The sequence below is a fragment of the Halichoerus grypus genome, chromosome 6 (genome assembly GCF_964656455.1).
Source record: "Halichoerus grypus chromosome 6, mHalGry1.hap1.1, whole genome shotgun sequence".
Classification (NCBI taxonomy): Eukaryota; Metazoa; Chordata; class Mammalia; order Carnivora; family Phocidae; genus Halichoerus; species Halichoerus grypus.
Genome location: NC_135717.1, coordinates 129,845,186 through 129,863,009, shown reverse-complemented (window position 1 = coordinate 129,863,009; position 17,824 = coordinate 129,845,186). Strand labels below are relative to the sequence as shown.

General features: G+C 44.4%; 1 protein-coding gene across 7 annotated transcripts in view; it reads left to right on the top strand.

Moving 5' to 3' along the window:
* The window catches only part of GRIP1 (glutamate receptor interacting protein 1), a 660,303-nt gene that overhangs the window by 633,871 nt on the left and 8,608 nt on the right, over positions 1-17,824 (top strand). For 5 of the 7 annotated variants that reach the window (XM_078076240.1, XM_078076238.1, XM_078076241.1 and 2 more), the window contains 4 exons: positions 2,250-2,406; positions 3,183-3,294; positions 3,418-3,462; positions 8,322-8,555. In XM_078076240.1, coding sequence (XP_077932366.1) covers positions 2,250-2,406; positions 3,183-3,294; positions 3,418-3,462; positions 8,322-8,555 — 548 coding nt within the window. The remainder of the gene's footprint in view (positions 1-2,249; positions 2,407-3,182; positions 3,295-3,417; positions 3,463-8,321; positions 8,556-17,824) is intronic. The other 2 variants (XM_078076242.1, XM_078076237.1) reach the window with 1 other exon arrangement.

The following is a 17,824-nucleotide window of genomic DNA, read 5'->3' as shown; positions in this document are numbered from 1 at the left end:
AAGGTTCTTGCAGCTGTGGGCATTCCCCTGCATTCTTGAGATCAAGTCCTTTTGATCAGAGCATTATCCTTTGGGCATCCTGCTTCCTCTGCGCTCTATTAGTAAGGATGATATTATAGGTTCTAACAAGTGGAGGGAAAGTGAGTAAGACGAAACAGGGATGCTGTGGTGACAGTCATCTTATGTGATACGCTCGTTTCATTGTATGTGAAAATGGCAGCCAAGGCCTGTTTGCTGTATTAACTATTTTGGTTTTTTGGGGGTTTTTTGTTTGGTTTTTGTCTTAATAGATTTTAAACACAGTAAGAAATACATATTATATTGCAACCTGGTACACACACGTAAACACATACAGACACACACACACACACACACACACACACATACAGTGGGTCACAACCCGAAATGGTGGATGGAGCCATGTATCATGATTATAGCACACGCTGTAGAGTCAGACCTGCCCGAAAGCCCCTGCTCTCCTATTTAAACCTCCCAAAAGGGGACACCTGGGTGGCTTAGTCGGTTAAGCGTCTGCCTTCGGCTCGGGTCATGATCTCAGGGTCCTGGGATCGAGCCCCACATCGGGCTCCTTGCTCAGCAGGGAGCCTGCTTCTCCCTCTGCTGTGCTCTCTCTCTCTCTGTCTCTGACAAATGAATAAATAAAAAATTTAAAAAATAAATAAATAAACCTCCCAAAAGAATTTTGAAAAACCGCATACCCCGTCACACATTTAAAGTTGTCATCTCATTTTTTTCTCCCCAAATTTAAATACTTGCAAAGACTATAATTTCTAGCTGGTCATTAATATGCCTTAACATATTTTTGTCAAAATCGGGAACCATGGATTTAGCTCAAATTTGTGGAAAATGTCCACTTTATAACCCAATTGCCAAAGCCATTCCACCCTGCCTCACCTATCAAGCTAATCGGACTGAACTCCCTGTCAGAAAGGAAGTCAGTTTTCATTTTATAATTCAAATAAACATAATAATGTGCCCACCTCCCACCCCGACAACTGTTTTGAATTCTAACTCTGAGATGCAGAGAGACAGGCGGTTGGGGGGCAGGGGAAACCTTACCAGGAGTCTGTGCCTGGTTGAATTAAGGCGCTGCTCCCCGGAGACCTTCTCTCAGGAGCGGGGCTTTCCCAAATTATTCCTTGATTTGACGACTGGGGGTTTTTGCGTCCCAGAGCCAAGCTCCTTCAAAAGGTTTGAGATGCGTAAGAAATGTGTCTTTCATTTGTTAAAGTGACAGAAAAACAACTGTGAAGGGGGTAGTGAGAAGGGAGAGCCAACGGATCTTGGACCCTTGGTTCTTTTCGGTGGGGTTGATTTTGGGAAGACGTGCTTAAGGACCCTGAGGGTCTAAGAACTGATTCTCCTAAGGTTATGACTGGAACCCCCGGGGAGAGTTTGCAGATACCCCTACATACTTGAACCACTGTTCTAAGCCTTTAGTATGCTCATATGTAAAATGCAAATAATAATAGTACTACCTTTGAAGAAGGTTATGAAGAATAAAGAAGGCGATGCAAATCAAGCACTTAATGAAGTTTCAGGTACATAAGTACCCACCCTGTGATCCCTATTGTTACTGCTGTCACCATTCTTATTCCACCCCTCTTTTTGCTAACAATGTCATTTCTCATTGTGATTAAGTCATCCTCGGGCCCATCCCTAACATTTGTGGGCCCCAGCCCCGCAGAGCCAAGCTCCATCCACACCCCTGCAACCAGCAGCCACTTAGCCACTCCTTGGGCCTGGAACCCACATCTGGTGGCAAATTCCACTCTCAAAAAGACAGACTTGGGTAAGAAGCCCTCACGCATCCTGTAGGTGGACACAGGGTATCTGGGCAGGAAGTTCAGCGTTCTGACTTTCTAGAACTTGCTCTAGAAAGAGTTGGATACAGGTCTTGGGGGCACCTCCCCCTGGCCCAGCAGATTTCTTGCCCAGAGAGAGCAGGGCAGGAGCCCTAATAAAAACAGGTCCAACACAGTGGGCTCTCCTGCTTGGGTCTAAAGATCTTACCTCAGAGCTGTTGTTGGAATCAGTTAACATAATGCGTGTGAATGTGTTTTGCCTATAAGACTTGAGTGTTATCCTATGGCCTTTCTGATCCCAAATTCAGTTAACATCAGCTGCCTTGAGTGAACTAATAGAAACCGCAGAAAAAGACAAATTACCAAACAGACCCTCTCCAGTCCTTCTCAGAAACAGAAGGTGACACCTGATTTTTGTTTCAGGCTCTGGCTTTCAGGCCTCAGGCTACAGCTTCAACACTTACGAGTGGAGGGGTCCGAAGCAGAGAGGCAGCCTGTCCCCAGTCACTAAGCCACGAAGCCAGACTTACCCAGACGTGGGGCTGAGTAATGAAGACTGGGACCGGTCCACAGTCAGTGGGTAAGGTTTTCATCAACAGCTGCCTGTCCAAACTGCTTTGCGGCCATTAGCCCAGATCTGAATCTGTCTACTTCCGGTGGCACATATTGCTAGCATCGGGAGCATGACAGGAACCCCCACACCGGCCCCTGGCAGGGTTCAGAGACCCGTGCCTGCCCAGCAGGAGCATGGCATCACCCCACGGCAAGGCAAGAGCTCAGTTTCCCCTGATGAAAACAATAGTAGCACATGGGAAGATCTATATCTGTAAACGCTGTCCTCACTCTGACTAGTGTCCTCTCTTTTCCTTTAAAAGTTTGCTTCACGTTAATTTACATTAAAAAAAAAAGATACATCAAGGATCCCATAGTTTGAATTGAGATATATTTTAGCATTTTGTTCCTTACCAAAATATTTTAAGGAAATTCATAAAAACTGATAGCCCTTAAATGATCTCTACTGATATTTATAAGTGAGAAAACATTTTTCTCTTGGAAGTTTGACTTCTCGTTCACCAGGCAGAGCAGCTGAAAGATATTCCCCCATGGCGCCATGCTGATGCGGTTCATTCTACAGTAGCCGTGAAAACTCAAATTCAGTTAGTAAGACCGTGGTCCTTCCCTCTGTTCTTGGAGATACTTTGCATTTCCGAAAGCTGCCTCACTTGGAGGTTACAGTTGGAAGAAAGCCAGATCCCAAAAGAATCTCCCATTTTTTGGGCGTGCATGAGAGGAAAGAGAGAGATTCTGGATTATGTCTGGCAAGTTCTCAACCCGGACTGTGCTTTTTGATGACAGTTTCACAGGGGCTCCCGACAATTCGGAGGCTGAACAAGAGGAGAACTTCTGGTCCCAAGCACTGGAGGATTTGGAAACCTGTGGACAGTCGGGAATTCTGAGAGAACTCGAGGTAGCCTCGGTCCTGCTACTTACTTTTATTGTTTCTACATTCATTTTTTTTTTTTTTTTTTGGTCCTTTTGAGTTTGCATTTATCACATCAGTTCATTTAAAAGCTTTAACCCCTTTCCACAGGAGAAAGCTGACAGGCGTGTGTCTTTGAGAAACATGACTCTCTTGGTAGCTACCCTTTATGTTTATATTTTTGCTTGTGAAGCTGCCTTCCCTGCCCCCTTGCCGTCCGGATAGCAATTTGATTTTATTCAGTGCAGTTGAAAGTATTTATTTCCCCACTTCCACCCCCACCCCGAGCTTACTGACTTGTGGCTTCCGCCATCGCTCCCTGCTAACCTTTGACTGGACTGTTTGCCACCGAGTCGCTGGGGAGGGAGCTAAGCCCCCCAGCAGTGGCGCATCTCATTCTCGGAGCTGCTTTAGAAAGGTTTCTTTGGCATGTTTTCATTTGTACCTGGTATAGCAATTAATTTGATCGTGAAGAGGAACATAAGAGGAAATTTTATTTTATTTTGTTTCGTTTTGCCCTTAAAGTAGATGACAATGCAGCTGGTGAAAAAGGCCAGTCTGTGTGAAGAGCAGCCAAAATATTACACAGTACTTTACTGTTAATTGCAAATCCTGATTCCATATTAACTTTGTGTGAATTCTGGGAGTTGTGGCGAGATGGAACATAATAGCCGGACTCCTGGTGAGTTCTTTAATCAAAGCCATGAATTTGCTGACAATATTCACACTTTGGTCTAGGAGGTCCTGGACTGTTTCCTTTTATGTTCTTTTAAATTTTCTGAGCTGTAAAAAATAGAGTGGCACAAGTCTCATTTTTATTTTGATGTCATATGAGGTCCCCAAGTCACCATAAGGAATGTGAATGGCATAAGTGGGTGAAATTGCAATTCTAAAACGAATACTCATCTTTGTATTATTTTGCTTCTCAATTGCATGTGTGGATATTTGATGTGATTCTAATGTTTGTGAATCTGCAAAGAGAATTATGAAGGAAAATATCAGTTTGAATTTATAAATATAGTATTACCTGGCATGAATTGAAACTTCAGAGCACAGGTGAAGGGCCTGGAGATGGATAATGCTATAAAACTTAAATAAATTAAGACATTAGCAATTGATTCCCTTTTAGGCAACTTTCAAAAAGAGTAAAATGCTTAAGTATCAGCTGGCTTATTTAAACTTTTACCACTTCCTGTACCTAGAATGATTAGCAGAAGGGGCCCAACTGGATAATGAGCTCAATTCACAATTCTTGAACATACCCTTGCTTTTGAAAGCATGTTTGGCTCATACGCCTTCTTCACTTTGCATTTTGATATTTCTCTTTTAAAGAAGCAGCTATTCTTCTAATAGCTTCTTTTATAGCAGGTAAAACAAGGGTGATGTAAAAAGTAACACAATGAGATTGGGTTTTCACCCAGAAGTTGAGTTATCTAAAATGAAAACAACATCTATGAGCATAGAAGTTATGTTGCAATAGCCTAGAAACTTTTTCTAACCTAGCTTCAGGCAGGTGTAGCCCTTGAAATTATAACTCCAGAAAGGAAATGGGTTGAATTTATAAGCCAAAAGGAAATTAAAGCCCTCAACAAGAAAGAATGATTGGCAAATCTATAAATTAAAGTCTTACTTATACTTGTATCACAAAGAAGATTCATTTACTAGCTTAAATGATCTCTGATTGCTTGATTGTAAATGTTACAACACAAAAAAGTATTATTGGAGCAAGTTTCCTGCATATGAAATTTACGTCCAGTATTAAAAGTTACAGCATACTATAACCCTAATAAATGTAGAAGATTAGCTAAAATGAGAAATGATTACAGTTGAAATGGAAATGAAAACTATACTTGGCATTCTCCCCGTTAGCTAGCAGTTATTTAGGTTCAACTTTAGCACTGAAAAATGTACAGTTTTAACAAAAGAGAAAAATTCAAACTAAGACTTTGGACAAGTTACTTAATCTGTCTTATCAGATATTTATTCTTCTATAAAATAAGGGGATTATAATGATTAATGCTTATATGGCACTTAACACAGAACATAGCACTTAATAATTGTTCAATAGAAATTATTATTTTTGCCATTTTTATTCATGAACACTGCCTTAACTGTTTTTTGTTTAATATAGGAAGAAGGCTTAACTAAATATCAGCTAGTAAACCCTTGAACATATCCCGCTAAGTTTTATGTGTATCAGTTACCTCATTGATAATGGGGCAGGGGATTATAACTATACACTATGAATTGTGCAAAATGGGAATAGGCAATAGATAATCCTGAAGTGAAAACAAATCTTAGATAATTTAAAATAATTATTTTAAACTTTATTTTAGTTTTTATATTTATGTTTTAATTTTTATATTGCTTCATAGTAATTCAATTGAAGTTCACTTTTTTTTTTAAGATTTTTTATTTTTTTATTAGACAGGGAGAGAGTACAAGCAGGGGGAGCGGCAGGGAGAGGGAGAAGAAGGCTCCCTGCTCAGCAGGGAGCCCTATGTGGGTCTCGATCCCAGGACCCCGGGATCATGACCTGAGCCGACGGCAGACACTTAACCGGCTGAGCCACCCAGGCGCCCCTTGAAGTTCACTTTAAACAAAGCAGTCAAGCCATGCTTTGAAACCTTGCCTCCATCAGAACTCTTTCTAGATCAGTTTGGAACTTCTGTAGTGGCCAAAGCTCAAACCATTATCTCCCTGTTGTAGTGATTAAGTATTTTCCTCCAACGTGTTTCCCACTGATCCCATGAAAAATGAATATAAAAAATAGATGTGAACAAAGCCAATAACTTGTCTAAGTAGGTAAAAAACCATAGATGGATGGTCACCACTGCAAGAAAATAATCACTGGGTGCTGTCACTTACAGTGGACAAACAGAGAAATGCTTTTGGTGAGTTAAGTGCCATAAAATAAAGGATGTCCCATGACACCAACAAAGCCAGTAGTCAAAAACTTTCCATTTTAAAAAGAGATTTAACTGAAATAAACCATAATATGGATAATCCACATTGGCTTACATATTAGGGTTTTTTTTTTTAAATCTCCTAAAAAGTCAATTTTATATGTTTCAACCGAATACTTGACTGGGAAGCAATCCAGCCTGGTAGTCAAGAATAAGGATTCTGGAATCCGAGTGTGAGGGCTGCAATCCCAGACTCTTGGGCGGCTTGCTCACCTTATCCAGGCATCCCTTTCCATGACTGAAGTGGGGAGGTATGATAACTCTAATACATATCATAGAGACTTACCACAAGTATTAAATGACATTCTACAGACACATATATATGGTACTGAGCACATGTTAATGGTCAACGACCAGTAAGGTTTTTCTTACGACTAAAATTTTCTTTTTCAAAATCATCAATACGATAACTAACCGAGTCAGGATATTGACAAGATAACTGGTTTTGTTCCTTTTTCAACAGAGTCATAGATATATGTACGTGTGTGCCAATACTTGGCTGCAATTCAAAGATCTCTTTACTGGTGTGTGTGTAGCCGAACACCAGGTCATTTGGAATTACAAAATCTTAGCGAGATAACAAATGAAAACTCTATCACATTGCAGTGTTCCCTCTTAATCAATAATTTTAGATGGTGCCCTTGGCTCATTTACTACTTGGGTGACCTTGGGTAAGTCAGCCTCTGTGTGCCTCAGTTTCTGCACCTACAAATTGGGAGTCATAACAGTGTCCATCTCAAAGTTGTTGTGTGGCTTAAGTGGGCGAATGCAAGGACTCAACAAAGGACGCTCTGCTACTTTTAGCATCAGTATGAATGTAAACCACTAGATCACAGCGTAGCCAGCAACACAGCATGTGGGGTTTGTTTTCTGGTCCATGACCTCAGGCAGACTCACCAGTGCTGGTTTACCATCATCATTCAACCATCCTACCAAGGAGGATGGAGCTGCCTTACAGACGTGTTTTCAGAATTTTAGCATCCTTTAACCCTGAGAAATGAACATCCTCAACATGACATTGGTTTCAGATGCTTTTTTAGTTTCACTTCCAAGATTCAGTCATATTTTGGGTCTAATCTTGCTTCTCCTTGCATATGAACATTTTTTTTAAAATATTTTATTTATTTGTCAGGGGAAGAGAGAGAGAGCACAAGCAGGGGGAGCGGCAGAGGGAGAAGCAGGCTCCCCACTGAGCAGGGAGCCCAATGCAGGACTCGATGCCAGGGTCCGGGGATCATGACCTGAGCTAAAAGCAGACACTTAACCAACTGAGCCACCCAGGTGTCCCGCATATGAACATATTTGAATCTGAACAAACTTCCCTGTTCACTGGTAAAATCCAATCCAAGTTTCCCAGCTTTTGAGCAAAGGGTTGAATCCAGTAGCACAATAAATGATTACTCTTTGACTTTTGACGATCTCCCACAAAGACCGTTTCTAAGAAATGTGGACCTACGCCAAATGGTGTGGAGACCTAGCTGGTTCTACAAGCTTCTGGGACAGGCCACGTGGCCAAAGACAGTGTACCAGTGGTAGGCGGGCAGCATTGGCTATTGCCTTTCTATCAGTAGCCCTGTTTTAGCCCATTGTTACCTCTAGGTGGGGCTAGAGGCAGCATTGCCAATAGAGACCGCCTGGTTCCATTGGAAAGTTCTTAGTCCATTTCTGTAAGATAAATTGAAGTTGCTTCATGAATCCCATCTTTAGAGCCCACTCAGTGGAAAGTTAATGCTTAAAATGTAGTTTGCAGTAAGCAAATGTTATAGCTTTTCAATTTGCCTCAAAACTGCCAGGGGTGGTATTTGATTAAATAAACCCAATGGCTTAAGTACTTTAGTTGGATTTGAGATGTGCATTATAAATGTCACTTGGAAAGCATTTTCCCAGACTTTCATAGTTCAATTAGTACGTCCATTCTCCGGCCTTTGGTTGTGCCCTGAAGAGACTGTATTTTGACTGGGCAGAAGGAAAAATGTGCTTAGTATTGAGCAACCAAACCCTTTTCTTAGTCCGCGGCTTAATTGTTTCTGAAAATTGTCAATGCCACAGGCAACAATCATGTCGGGGAGCACGATGAGTTTGAATCATGAGGCCCCAACACCTCGCAGTCAGCTGGGGCGACAGGCCAGCTTCCAGGAACGGAGCAGCTCGCGGCCGCATTATAGCCAAACAACTCGGAGCAACACCCTGCCCACAGATGTGGGCAGAAAGTCTGTCACCCTGAGAAAAATGAAACAAGAAATTAAGGAGATCATGTCCCCAACTCCTGTGGAGCTGCACAAGGTCAGGATGCTTTCTTCCCTTTTCTTTGTCCCATTTAGCAGCCATTCTGCCCAGTGTGAGTGCCGGGTGCGAGCATGGGAATGACGCTCTACCTCGGCCTCAGCCAGGGACGGAAGCCAGAGAGAGCCAAAAGGCACATCATCAGAGACTCGGTTCTCAAAATGTGATCTTTGGGAGGTTATCCTGTAGAACAGGGACAATTCGCTTTGGAGCAATGAATTTACTAAAAATGTAGTCATGGCCAAAACCTTCTTACAAAAGTTGGAGGCTTCGGTATCCTGTGGAGTGTAGATGAATTGGTTTGTCATTCCAACCTCTTTGGAAGTGGGAGAAGGATTTCCTAAGGTGTCATACACTCGTAGCTTCACTGAAAAGGAGTTTCAGGTTGAATGTAGGAATGCTTAATCTTTAATGACAGACTTAGCGGATGGTTATATTACGCAGAAGACATGAAGTTCTCTTCGAGACATAATTTAGAGTCTTGGGTCAGGACAGGGCGAGTCCTGGTATGTTCCATCTAGGCCTGTGATGCTGCCTCACCTGACTTCATGGAAGAATCTACTGTGCCACACAGAGCCGAATCTCAGTTGCTGGCAGAGTTTGAACAAGGCAGATGCAAGTGACATTGTTTGCAGAATCCCGGAGCGAGGAGAGCAGAGGTCAGGGGGCATCTCTGATTGTCTTCCGCAGAACTAATGCTTTATTTTTAGTTAATACGTAAAGATGTATAGACGGCCATAATCTCACCCCACTTTTCTTGAGAACCAAGACCTTCTCTGTAGTTAATACTCTGTTAACGAGAATTTAGTTATTTGTCTTACCCAGAAAAGCAAGTAAATGTTGGATTGAGAGGAGGGAACAGGCCAGCCACTCCCTTTTTCCTCTGAAGTCTTCAATTTCCCTAAGCACCCTTTAAAAGATATTTTATATCCTTTTGCAGCTATTTATTTTGCAGCTGACAAAGGTTGTGGTGAAAAGAGACTAGAACGGGAAGTTGAGTTCTCAACCTTGTGTTCCAATCCTGGGATGACTCTTTTACCACTCATTCATCTAGATGGTGCCCTCAGGTGTCTAAGAATACTGCCCGCCCCCTTCTCAAAAATTCTCCTGCCCAGGCAGAGCGGAGCCTGCTTGATAACCCCCCCCTTCAGCCCCAAAGGGAAAGGATACCAGCAGGTACTGAGTTCCTATTATATGCTATAATCTTTATATTTTTAGCCCTTGCAATAGCACTTCTTAGCAGATATGTATTATCCCCGTCTACAGGATAGGGAAATAGCAGGTATAAAATAGAGTCATTTTTCCTTCTAGAGTGAGGCATTTGCCTCAAAGGGAGATTATTGATAGTCTGCCAGTACAGAGACCCGTCGGCCCATCCCTCCTGCACTGAAAGCATTTAGCAAAGATAATGATGAGAAATTGGTGTGCAGATCGTTAGAGCTGAGGTTTAAAAAAAGTGCCTGTGCTGAAAATCGATCTTATTTTTTTAAAAAGGCCTCCTCTGCATGCCAGCACAATGGGTGGCAGCGTGGGGACTGGTTGGAACATCTGTGTGGCAGAGTGTGACCTGGGAGGCCACCGGATCACGCACACAGATGGGCCAAGACCTAAGCCGCGGGATGCTGCTTTTTGCCTTCGCTTCATCTCCCCTCAGTGGTGGCAATAAGTGCGTCTCCCATGTAGCTTCTCTTTTCTTCTGAATTGGTCCCAAACGAAATAGGACTCTCAAAAGTAGAGGGTGTCCTGGGCATCCTAAGGCACACAAAAAAAGATGTAGTGAAGTGAAAGGCAGCCAGGGAGCGTGCAGCCTGGCAAAATGGGATTCTGGGAGTGGTGTCTGCTCACATCCCGGGCATCTTTTCCTTCTGTAAGTGATTCAGTGCTTCTGTCAGGCCATCCACGTGCTGGCTGTTAAATACGTTCTCCGGTGCTGAAGTGCATGAAAGGAAAAGTCACTTGAAGTGCCAGCTGTGCCCGCGTCCTGCACGCGGGTGACTTTTCAACACTGCAGGATCGCCTGACTCCATGAAAAAACAACAGTGGCTTGTTGATGGAACTGAGTTGTCCTCCCAGTGGGGTGCTACTAGCTTATAGGGGTTTTTTTAGCTTATTTTTCCTTTGTAAAAATGAGGGAAAGGCACTCTGGTGGGTGGTGGCATGGAGAAGGGCCAGGGAATTAGAAAAACATTCCTTCTTCAAGGTGAAGATAATCCCAAGCTGGATGCACAGCTTGGGGAGTGGAATGAGGGCTGGTTTTCAGTTCCCTGAGCCCCTTGGTGGCCATTTCCAAGTGGATCTGGTGGAGGAATTCCCAAGGGGCTGCAAAGACCAGGGTGGAGAGGCCGGATGAAGTCGATAGCATACCAGGCCTGGTGTCGTTTTCCGGCTGCCATCTCTCTCATGGCTGTTGGCTCCTTGGTGAAATCTGTCTCCTTGAGGGCAGGTGGCAGATCTGGTCATGTCTGAGCCGGCACCTACAAACTCATACTATGCTTCATGAGAAGCTGGATCCAGAGAATGTGAATGAATGGGCAAGTATCCATCCTCATTCCGGGAGAGAAAAAAATAAAAAGCAAAAGCATCTCCATCTCTGGATGACGGGTTACTAACATCATCTTCCAACATGAAGAATACAGTGTGGGCTTATCTTCCAGTTTCTTGGGTTTCAGCTGTTTTCCATTGTTTACCCATGACTTTCCATCCAGTCCTCCTTGCCATTCCTTCTCTTTCTTCAGACCTTCAGAAAGTCCCAAGCTCAGGTCAGGGTCTATATGGTTTTCTTTCATTTCACATCATCTGCTGTGTCTGAGGCCCTTCCAGGTCTGGGCAAGTCTTCCTTCAAGTTGTCTACATCCACTCCTGAACCCTAAAAGCTAGTTGTCCCTCATGACACTTGGAACAAACATAGAAACACAGCCCCACTTCCTTTTTTGGCTGTGTGGGTGGGGAAGGGAGTTAGAACTGGCAAGATGATTTGATATTTAGTAGGGGGTGAGGAGATGGTGGCGGAGGGGGTCACAGGGAGGTGATACTCAGGTCCCCTCTACTGAGTATTTGTTGGCTGAGATGATCTGAAACACATCTTACCTCACAATTCAGGACATGCAAACATCCACACTCATAGATGGAATGAATCCGAAACTTGACTGCATGGTTTATGTCAAACATTTTCTATTTTTAATTTGTTCTTTTTTCAAATACTATCATATTAAGCTGATTTCAAAATTTATTAATGGCTCTCAGTCAAAAGTTTGCAGACTACTCCCTTAGTAGTTTGGCATAAAAACCTCCTTTAGGTTTTGCTAACAGAGGTGATTATTCTGTTTCAGTGAAATCATTGGCAGCAGCTGGGTGGCAGGGGAAAAAGGAAATGAGGTTGCATCTTTGGCCCTGCAGGTTCTGGGTTTTATCTTTAAAATGAATTCTGGTTTGTACCATAGCTTATCACAGATTCTTTCTCTTTACAGATAAGGAGCCTTGTGATCTTAGCTATAGTTCATTGATAACACTTTCTTTCCCTTCTGCTGCTTAAATATCCTTTATGTCGACTTGATCTACTTCTGAGATGAAGCCTAGCTTCACTTCTTTGCATACTTTAAAGCAAAAAGATTTCTTTTTCTGCAGAGTAGAAAGTTTCCCCACATTCAGAACACTTGGACATTTCCTTTTGCCCTGTCATTTGTGTTTTTAAATAAAATTATATTCCTTAACTGTATGCAGCTATTTGTATTTATCATTTTACAGAAAGGCTTTAAAATTCCTTTTTCAGCATCTCTGTTTATTTATGGCTGCTGGTGGCATGACCCTGGGACATTGAAGTCATCTATTAGGACCCCCTTTATTTCTCATAGCAGCTTTGGCTACTCTCAACTGTTTCCCCAGCCAAGTTCACCTTGCATTTTCAATGTATCTGAATGCTTTGAGAAGGGAGCTTTGTTTTTCTTGATATGAGAAAGTTGTTCTTGTCCTTGTAAGGAGTGTTACTTTCAGTGCCTAATGGAAGCTTCTTTTGCAATATTCTCCCCAAGTCAGGAAGAGAGGCTCAGCCCTAGGAGGAAATATGAAATAGAAGAACGTATCTTATTCAGACACATGCGTCTTTCTTCACCAGACATTTGGAGTTGGTACTCAAGATCAAACGAGTCCTCGTGGCAGGCCTCGACCTTCTCCAGATAGCTGGTGTCGAATTGTCTTACTGTGGAAGTCCCGAGAAGCTAAAAATGACAAACTGAATATATGCACCTTCTGCTCTTGCCTACCCTTCGTCGCTAGCCCCAGTTTCTCTTCCTCCAGGCAAGGAGGGGTAAGTTAGAAAGAACACAGACTTCGTCGTCAGGCAGACCGAGGTCTGGTCACAGTCTGACAGGCATCATCCACGTCCCTTCTCGGAACCTTGGTTTTCTCCTTTAGCAAAGGAGGGGGCAGGACCCTGCTCGGGAGAGGAGCCTCAACAAATAGCATTTCCCCTGGGGAAGTCACCGTCCTTCAGAGTCTTGCCTCAGCCAAGCAGTGTCAGAAACCCAGAACATGAGGTCTCCACGGCCTCCCAGCCTGAAAAGCAGATTCAGCCTCAGAGCCCCCGAGATGGAGAAGTAAACCGGACCAGGAATCTGTGTACAGACAGATTGGATGCGTGCCCAGTTCCCAGTCACTGCCTCAGTCTGACGGGCATATGCTTTCCCTGTAGAACTGGGGCCAGCTGATCATCAGAAGGTTGTTGGGGGAACGTGGAATTGTGGAATAAGGGTTGGAGTCTGCATGTATGTTTTAAATGAGTAAAATGGATCATTCCCTCAGCTTCCTTTGTCTGTGATTCTGTGAAAACAAACTTTTCAAAATGTAAAAGATATAATTCTTTTTTTAACGATTTATTTATTTATTTGAGAGGGGGGAAGGGCAGAGGAAGAGAATCTTAAGCAGACTTCCTGCTGAGCCTGGGGCCTGTCACAGAGCTAGATCTCACCACCCTGAAATCATGACCTGAGCCGAAATCAGGAGCCGAAATCACTTAACCGACTGAGCCAGCCAGGCACCCCGATATAATTCTTATAAAAATGATTGGCTTGTGTCTAAAATTTTCGTATGCTTGTTTAACCCTATGAAGGGTAAGGACAATGGGATGATAAAGCTTGTTCAAAGGGGTGATATGTCTGAGTCAGTGAGGGGGAGAAAAAGCAAGAATGCTAGAATAAGATTTCCAAGTTAGGATTAAAGCTGCCCAGTGACTTATAGGGAAATAAAAGCCAAGCCTTTGAGGTCATCTTTTCATTGCAACTCTCCCTGGCCGAGCTCAGTCTGCATCTTACTACTTTTCAGCAAGTTGCCATCTGCCTTTGCAGGGTCCAAGCTCTGAGCACTAGAAAGGTAAGTCCCAACAAAGTTGCAGCCCCCCAGGCTCAGATGACCCTCAGGCAGTGTCAGGGCTCCAGTGTGCCTTACTTCTTAGTTTTTGATCTTCATCTTGTCCCTTGGTTGAGGATCCACCACCACGCCTCTTCAGAAATGTTAATAGCTTCCCTTAAGTCTAGCTCTGGCGGGGGATCATTCATCTCTTCCTGATGTTTTTATGTCTCTCTGTGGTGATCAAATATGTTCATTTATAGGTTGTAAGATACTGTATTATCTATAGGATGTTCACTTACAAATGGCATGCTCTCTGAGGGTCACTCTGTTCCCCTGGTCCTTGGAGAGTAGCCTGCCAGCCCTCTTCCTTCCCCACTGCTCTGTCCTCTTACCTCGCTGGCTATTGTAAGGATTACGTTGATAATGGTCTTGCCCAGGGCTTGTCTCTTTCTTTCCCTTAGATAGACACAGAGCTCTCTCCTTGTTCTGAGGATCTTTGGAGTGTCTGACCACAGCAACACCTGGAATGAGGAAATAAAATTGAGACCGTCAGCAATCAGTGCAGCGGGGGTTTGGTCCATTGTATGTAACTTGTCATCCTTCCTGAATGGCAACAAGCCTGGCCCTGAACTCCCACAGGCCCAGGGCGTGAGCGGAGGGCATGCCTCCCACCCAGCAAGGCAGGTGGCCCCTGGAGCGAGGAGGCCCGCAGACCTGAGGAGACTGGAGGTCAGTAGGGTCAGAGGGAATCGGGAAGCGTCAAGAACTGGAGGAGAGCCAGGCCAGGGCAGACCTGGGAGACTGAAAGCAGAAGCAGGAGCAGAGCGAGCAGGTGCTGAGTAACCAGTGGGCAGTCCTGAGAAAACCCTGGAACAGAGACTCTGCCAGCCCACTAGCTTGGCGGTGGCTGCGGCAAGGGGAAGGGCCGGGGGCAGGGTTGCCGGGTGAACTGGGGAGAGAGACCCTGGGCCCTGAGGCCTCGACTCAGTTTATCCCAAAGATGTTGCCAAAGGTTCTTGGTCTCCTTCTGAAAGAATTCAAGGACAGACACACATCATGGTGGACAAGTGACACAAACACCAAACTGTATGAAAGTGAAAGTATACTCTGGAGATGTGAGATGGGGCAAGCTCAAGGGGGTGGGGAGAGAGAGAGAGAGCACTGCGCACCCTGGAGTCTGGGTTTCTGTCTTTTATTGACAATTGTTAACAAGGAGCGAAACATTCATTACTTGGGGTGGAGATGCAGAGTTTCATGTGTTTCCTTCCTTCCTTGGTCAGGGGTTTCCTGTCATGGCATCCGCCATCTTGGGCTTGTCCGGTTTGGTCCAGCTTCTTGTGGAGTGTTGCCAAGACAGGCCTCTGACTTTCCTGATAGCTGTCCGTGACTTCCTCGGTGCTGGCCTCCAGGCATCCTGTTAGAACCCAGCTAACTGCCTTCTCTGACCGCAGAGCTGGCAATAACTAGGTGACCAAGGTGCCCATGGCTTGGTTTGATCTCCTGGAGAATCTGGAGACTGATCTAGCTCTTTCCTCTTTGACGTGTTGTGAAATGAGAGAGGTGAAGTTGCTCCAACATGATTTGGGGAAGCAGCACATATATCCACCTCAGATTTTAGAACTGGGACGCTCCCTTGCTTAGGACTCAGCTCTCCAAGGGCCAAGTCAGCCCTGACTTGCTCCTACTTAGAGCCAGAATCCAGGCTGCTGACTCTGTCCTTGTCGAGCCCCTACTTTTCAAGCCCGTGGCACCACACGTTTGCCAGGAAGCAACAGGGGGCAGTGTCGGGAGCAACTGTCCCTTTCTCCCCTCGGCCAACGAGGCTCCCCAGACAGGCGGGCAGCAACTGCCTTTCCTGACCCAGTTTGTCTTGAAGCCCAATTTGAGTGGCATAAACTGAAATCACTTCCTCTTGGGCTGGAAGAATGCAGTTGGGAAGGCCATACCTTTTCTTTTTTCTTCCAGCCCCACAAGGAGTATAGGGTTATCCTCAAAGCCAACGTTACTTGAATTATCAAGTTTAAAGGAAGAGTGCTACCCCAGTGGTATCTGTAAGAATGAATCCAAGTGCCTGGTGATTTCTGGGGAAACTAGTACCATCTCGGAGAAATAGGTGTTGGTTTGGCCCTTAAGGCCATCAGGCCAGGGGCTGAACGATAGGAAGGCTGCCAGGGCTTAGAAATGGCTTCTGGGATAGCCGTCACTTGCCGTGACTTGCTCAAGATAGTAGACACAATTGCCTTTAAAATCCAAAGGGGGAGAATTGCTTCTGGCTGCTTAAAGATTTTCACATGTGTCAAAACTGAAAACAGAAACATTAGGTTTCTAATCTTTGCCTTGAGGACATTGTTCAGACATGTGAATAGACTTGCTTAGAAATATAAAACAAGGCACAACTTGAATTGGGGCGCCTCCTGTTAAAGCTTCTGTTCCCGGGAGGGTTAGAAGCAATTGCAGTATGTGCTGGAGAATAGTTAAAATTGAACTGAGCCTTGTAGAACCGTATTCTTGCCCAGAGTTATGTTTCAAGAGGCTCACTGGCCCTTTTTAGAACAGAAAAGTCTAGCCTTGGGTTCATAGTCCAGGTTCCCCGGCTGCATCCTTTGGTCAGCACAGAATAGAGACCCCACATGAAAAACCTTGATTCACATGAGCCAGAGTGGACCACGAAGAGCTCTAGGAGCAGGAGTTTATGCAGATGTCCATGGAAAACCACAAAGGGGCTCGGATCAGAATAAATACAGCAGACATGATAAATTATTCATCTTAACTTGTTGGGCGGTTGGGAATGGATAAAGGCTGCCTGACCAGCTAAGAGATTATATGTCCAGAAAAAAAAAAAAAATCATGATTTAGTGGAAGGAACACAGTAAATGAGGTCAGATATTCAAGCACTGCCTCCTAGAGCTTATACATTCCAACTAGACAAGTATGTCCATCAACTTCTTTAAAGAGTCATGTTCTCATTAGCAGGAAGGGAATAATTCTGCTGCACAGAGCTGCTAAGAGTTCAAAAGCAACCATATGTAGGAAAGTGCCTGGGTAAGGAATTCATCTGTGGCTTAAAAAAAAAAAAAAGTGACTTAAACCTTGGACTCCTTCGAATTCTTTTTGGACAGGAACTCAATCAGAAGTAACTCCCACCGATCTCCATGCAAGCAGGAGGGCAGCGACGACATGGTACAATAGCAGGCAGCTGTACACCCCATTTTTGTGAATTATTGATTCCTGGCATCTTATCTTTTGTGTCACTTTAAAATAATTTCTTTTTTGTTATTGGCTCTCTCCAGGAGACCCATAGAGTTGGCTATTAAAATTCAGTTTCCTCTAACCTTAGGAAGTCTTTCCAGAGAAACAGATGCGTCTCAAATGTAAACCACTGATGCGCCTCTCATCTTGAAGAGTTTGCCATCCAGTCTATGGCTCTGAAACACCACGCCTCTTGGCCAGCAACTCTGACCTTAAATGAGCTAATCTGTTCACCTGCTCCGGCCGACATCCAACTCGAACATTTTGGTGACTGTGTTACCACTGCTGGTGTTGGCGTCATTTGGTGCCCCTCCCGAGTTCTGGCTATGGAGCTGACATCCAAGAATCAAAGGCCAATTGAGCAATGAAGAACTTCACTGTTACTCTAGGCCCACACCCAATGTTCCCCCCCCCCGCCCCGCCATGCAAGGATACTGCTTCACTGTGTCAGAAAACCTGTCTTAGATCGAAGACAGAAGCGGGCTTCTTCATGTCCACTGCAAGCCACAGGCCTTGCGACCCTCACGTTCGGGTGCACTGAAGGAGCGTGGCTGGGGCTGTGCGGCAGATGCCAGTTGGCTTACCCATCCAGCCGTTAGCACAGGGTCTCTAGGACCTTCCCCCATACCTAGCTGCAAATGGAACAGAGAGAAGTAGGAGGCACCACCCTCCAGGGG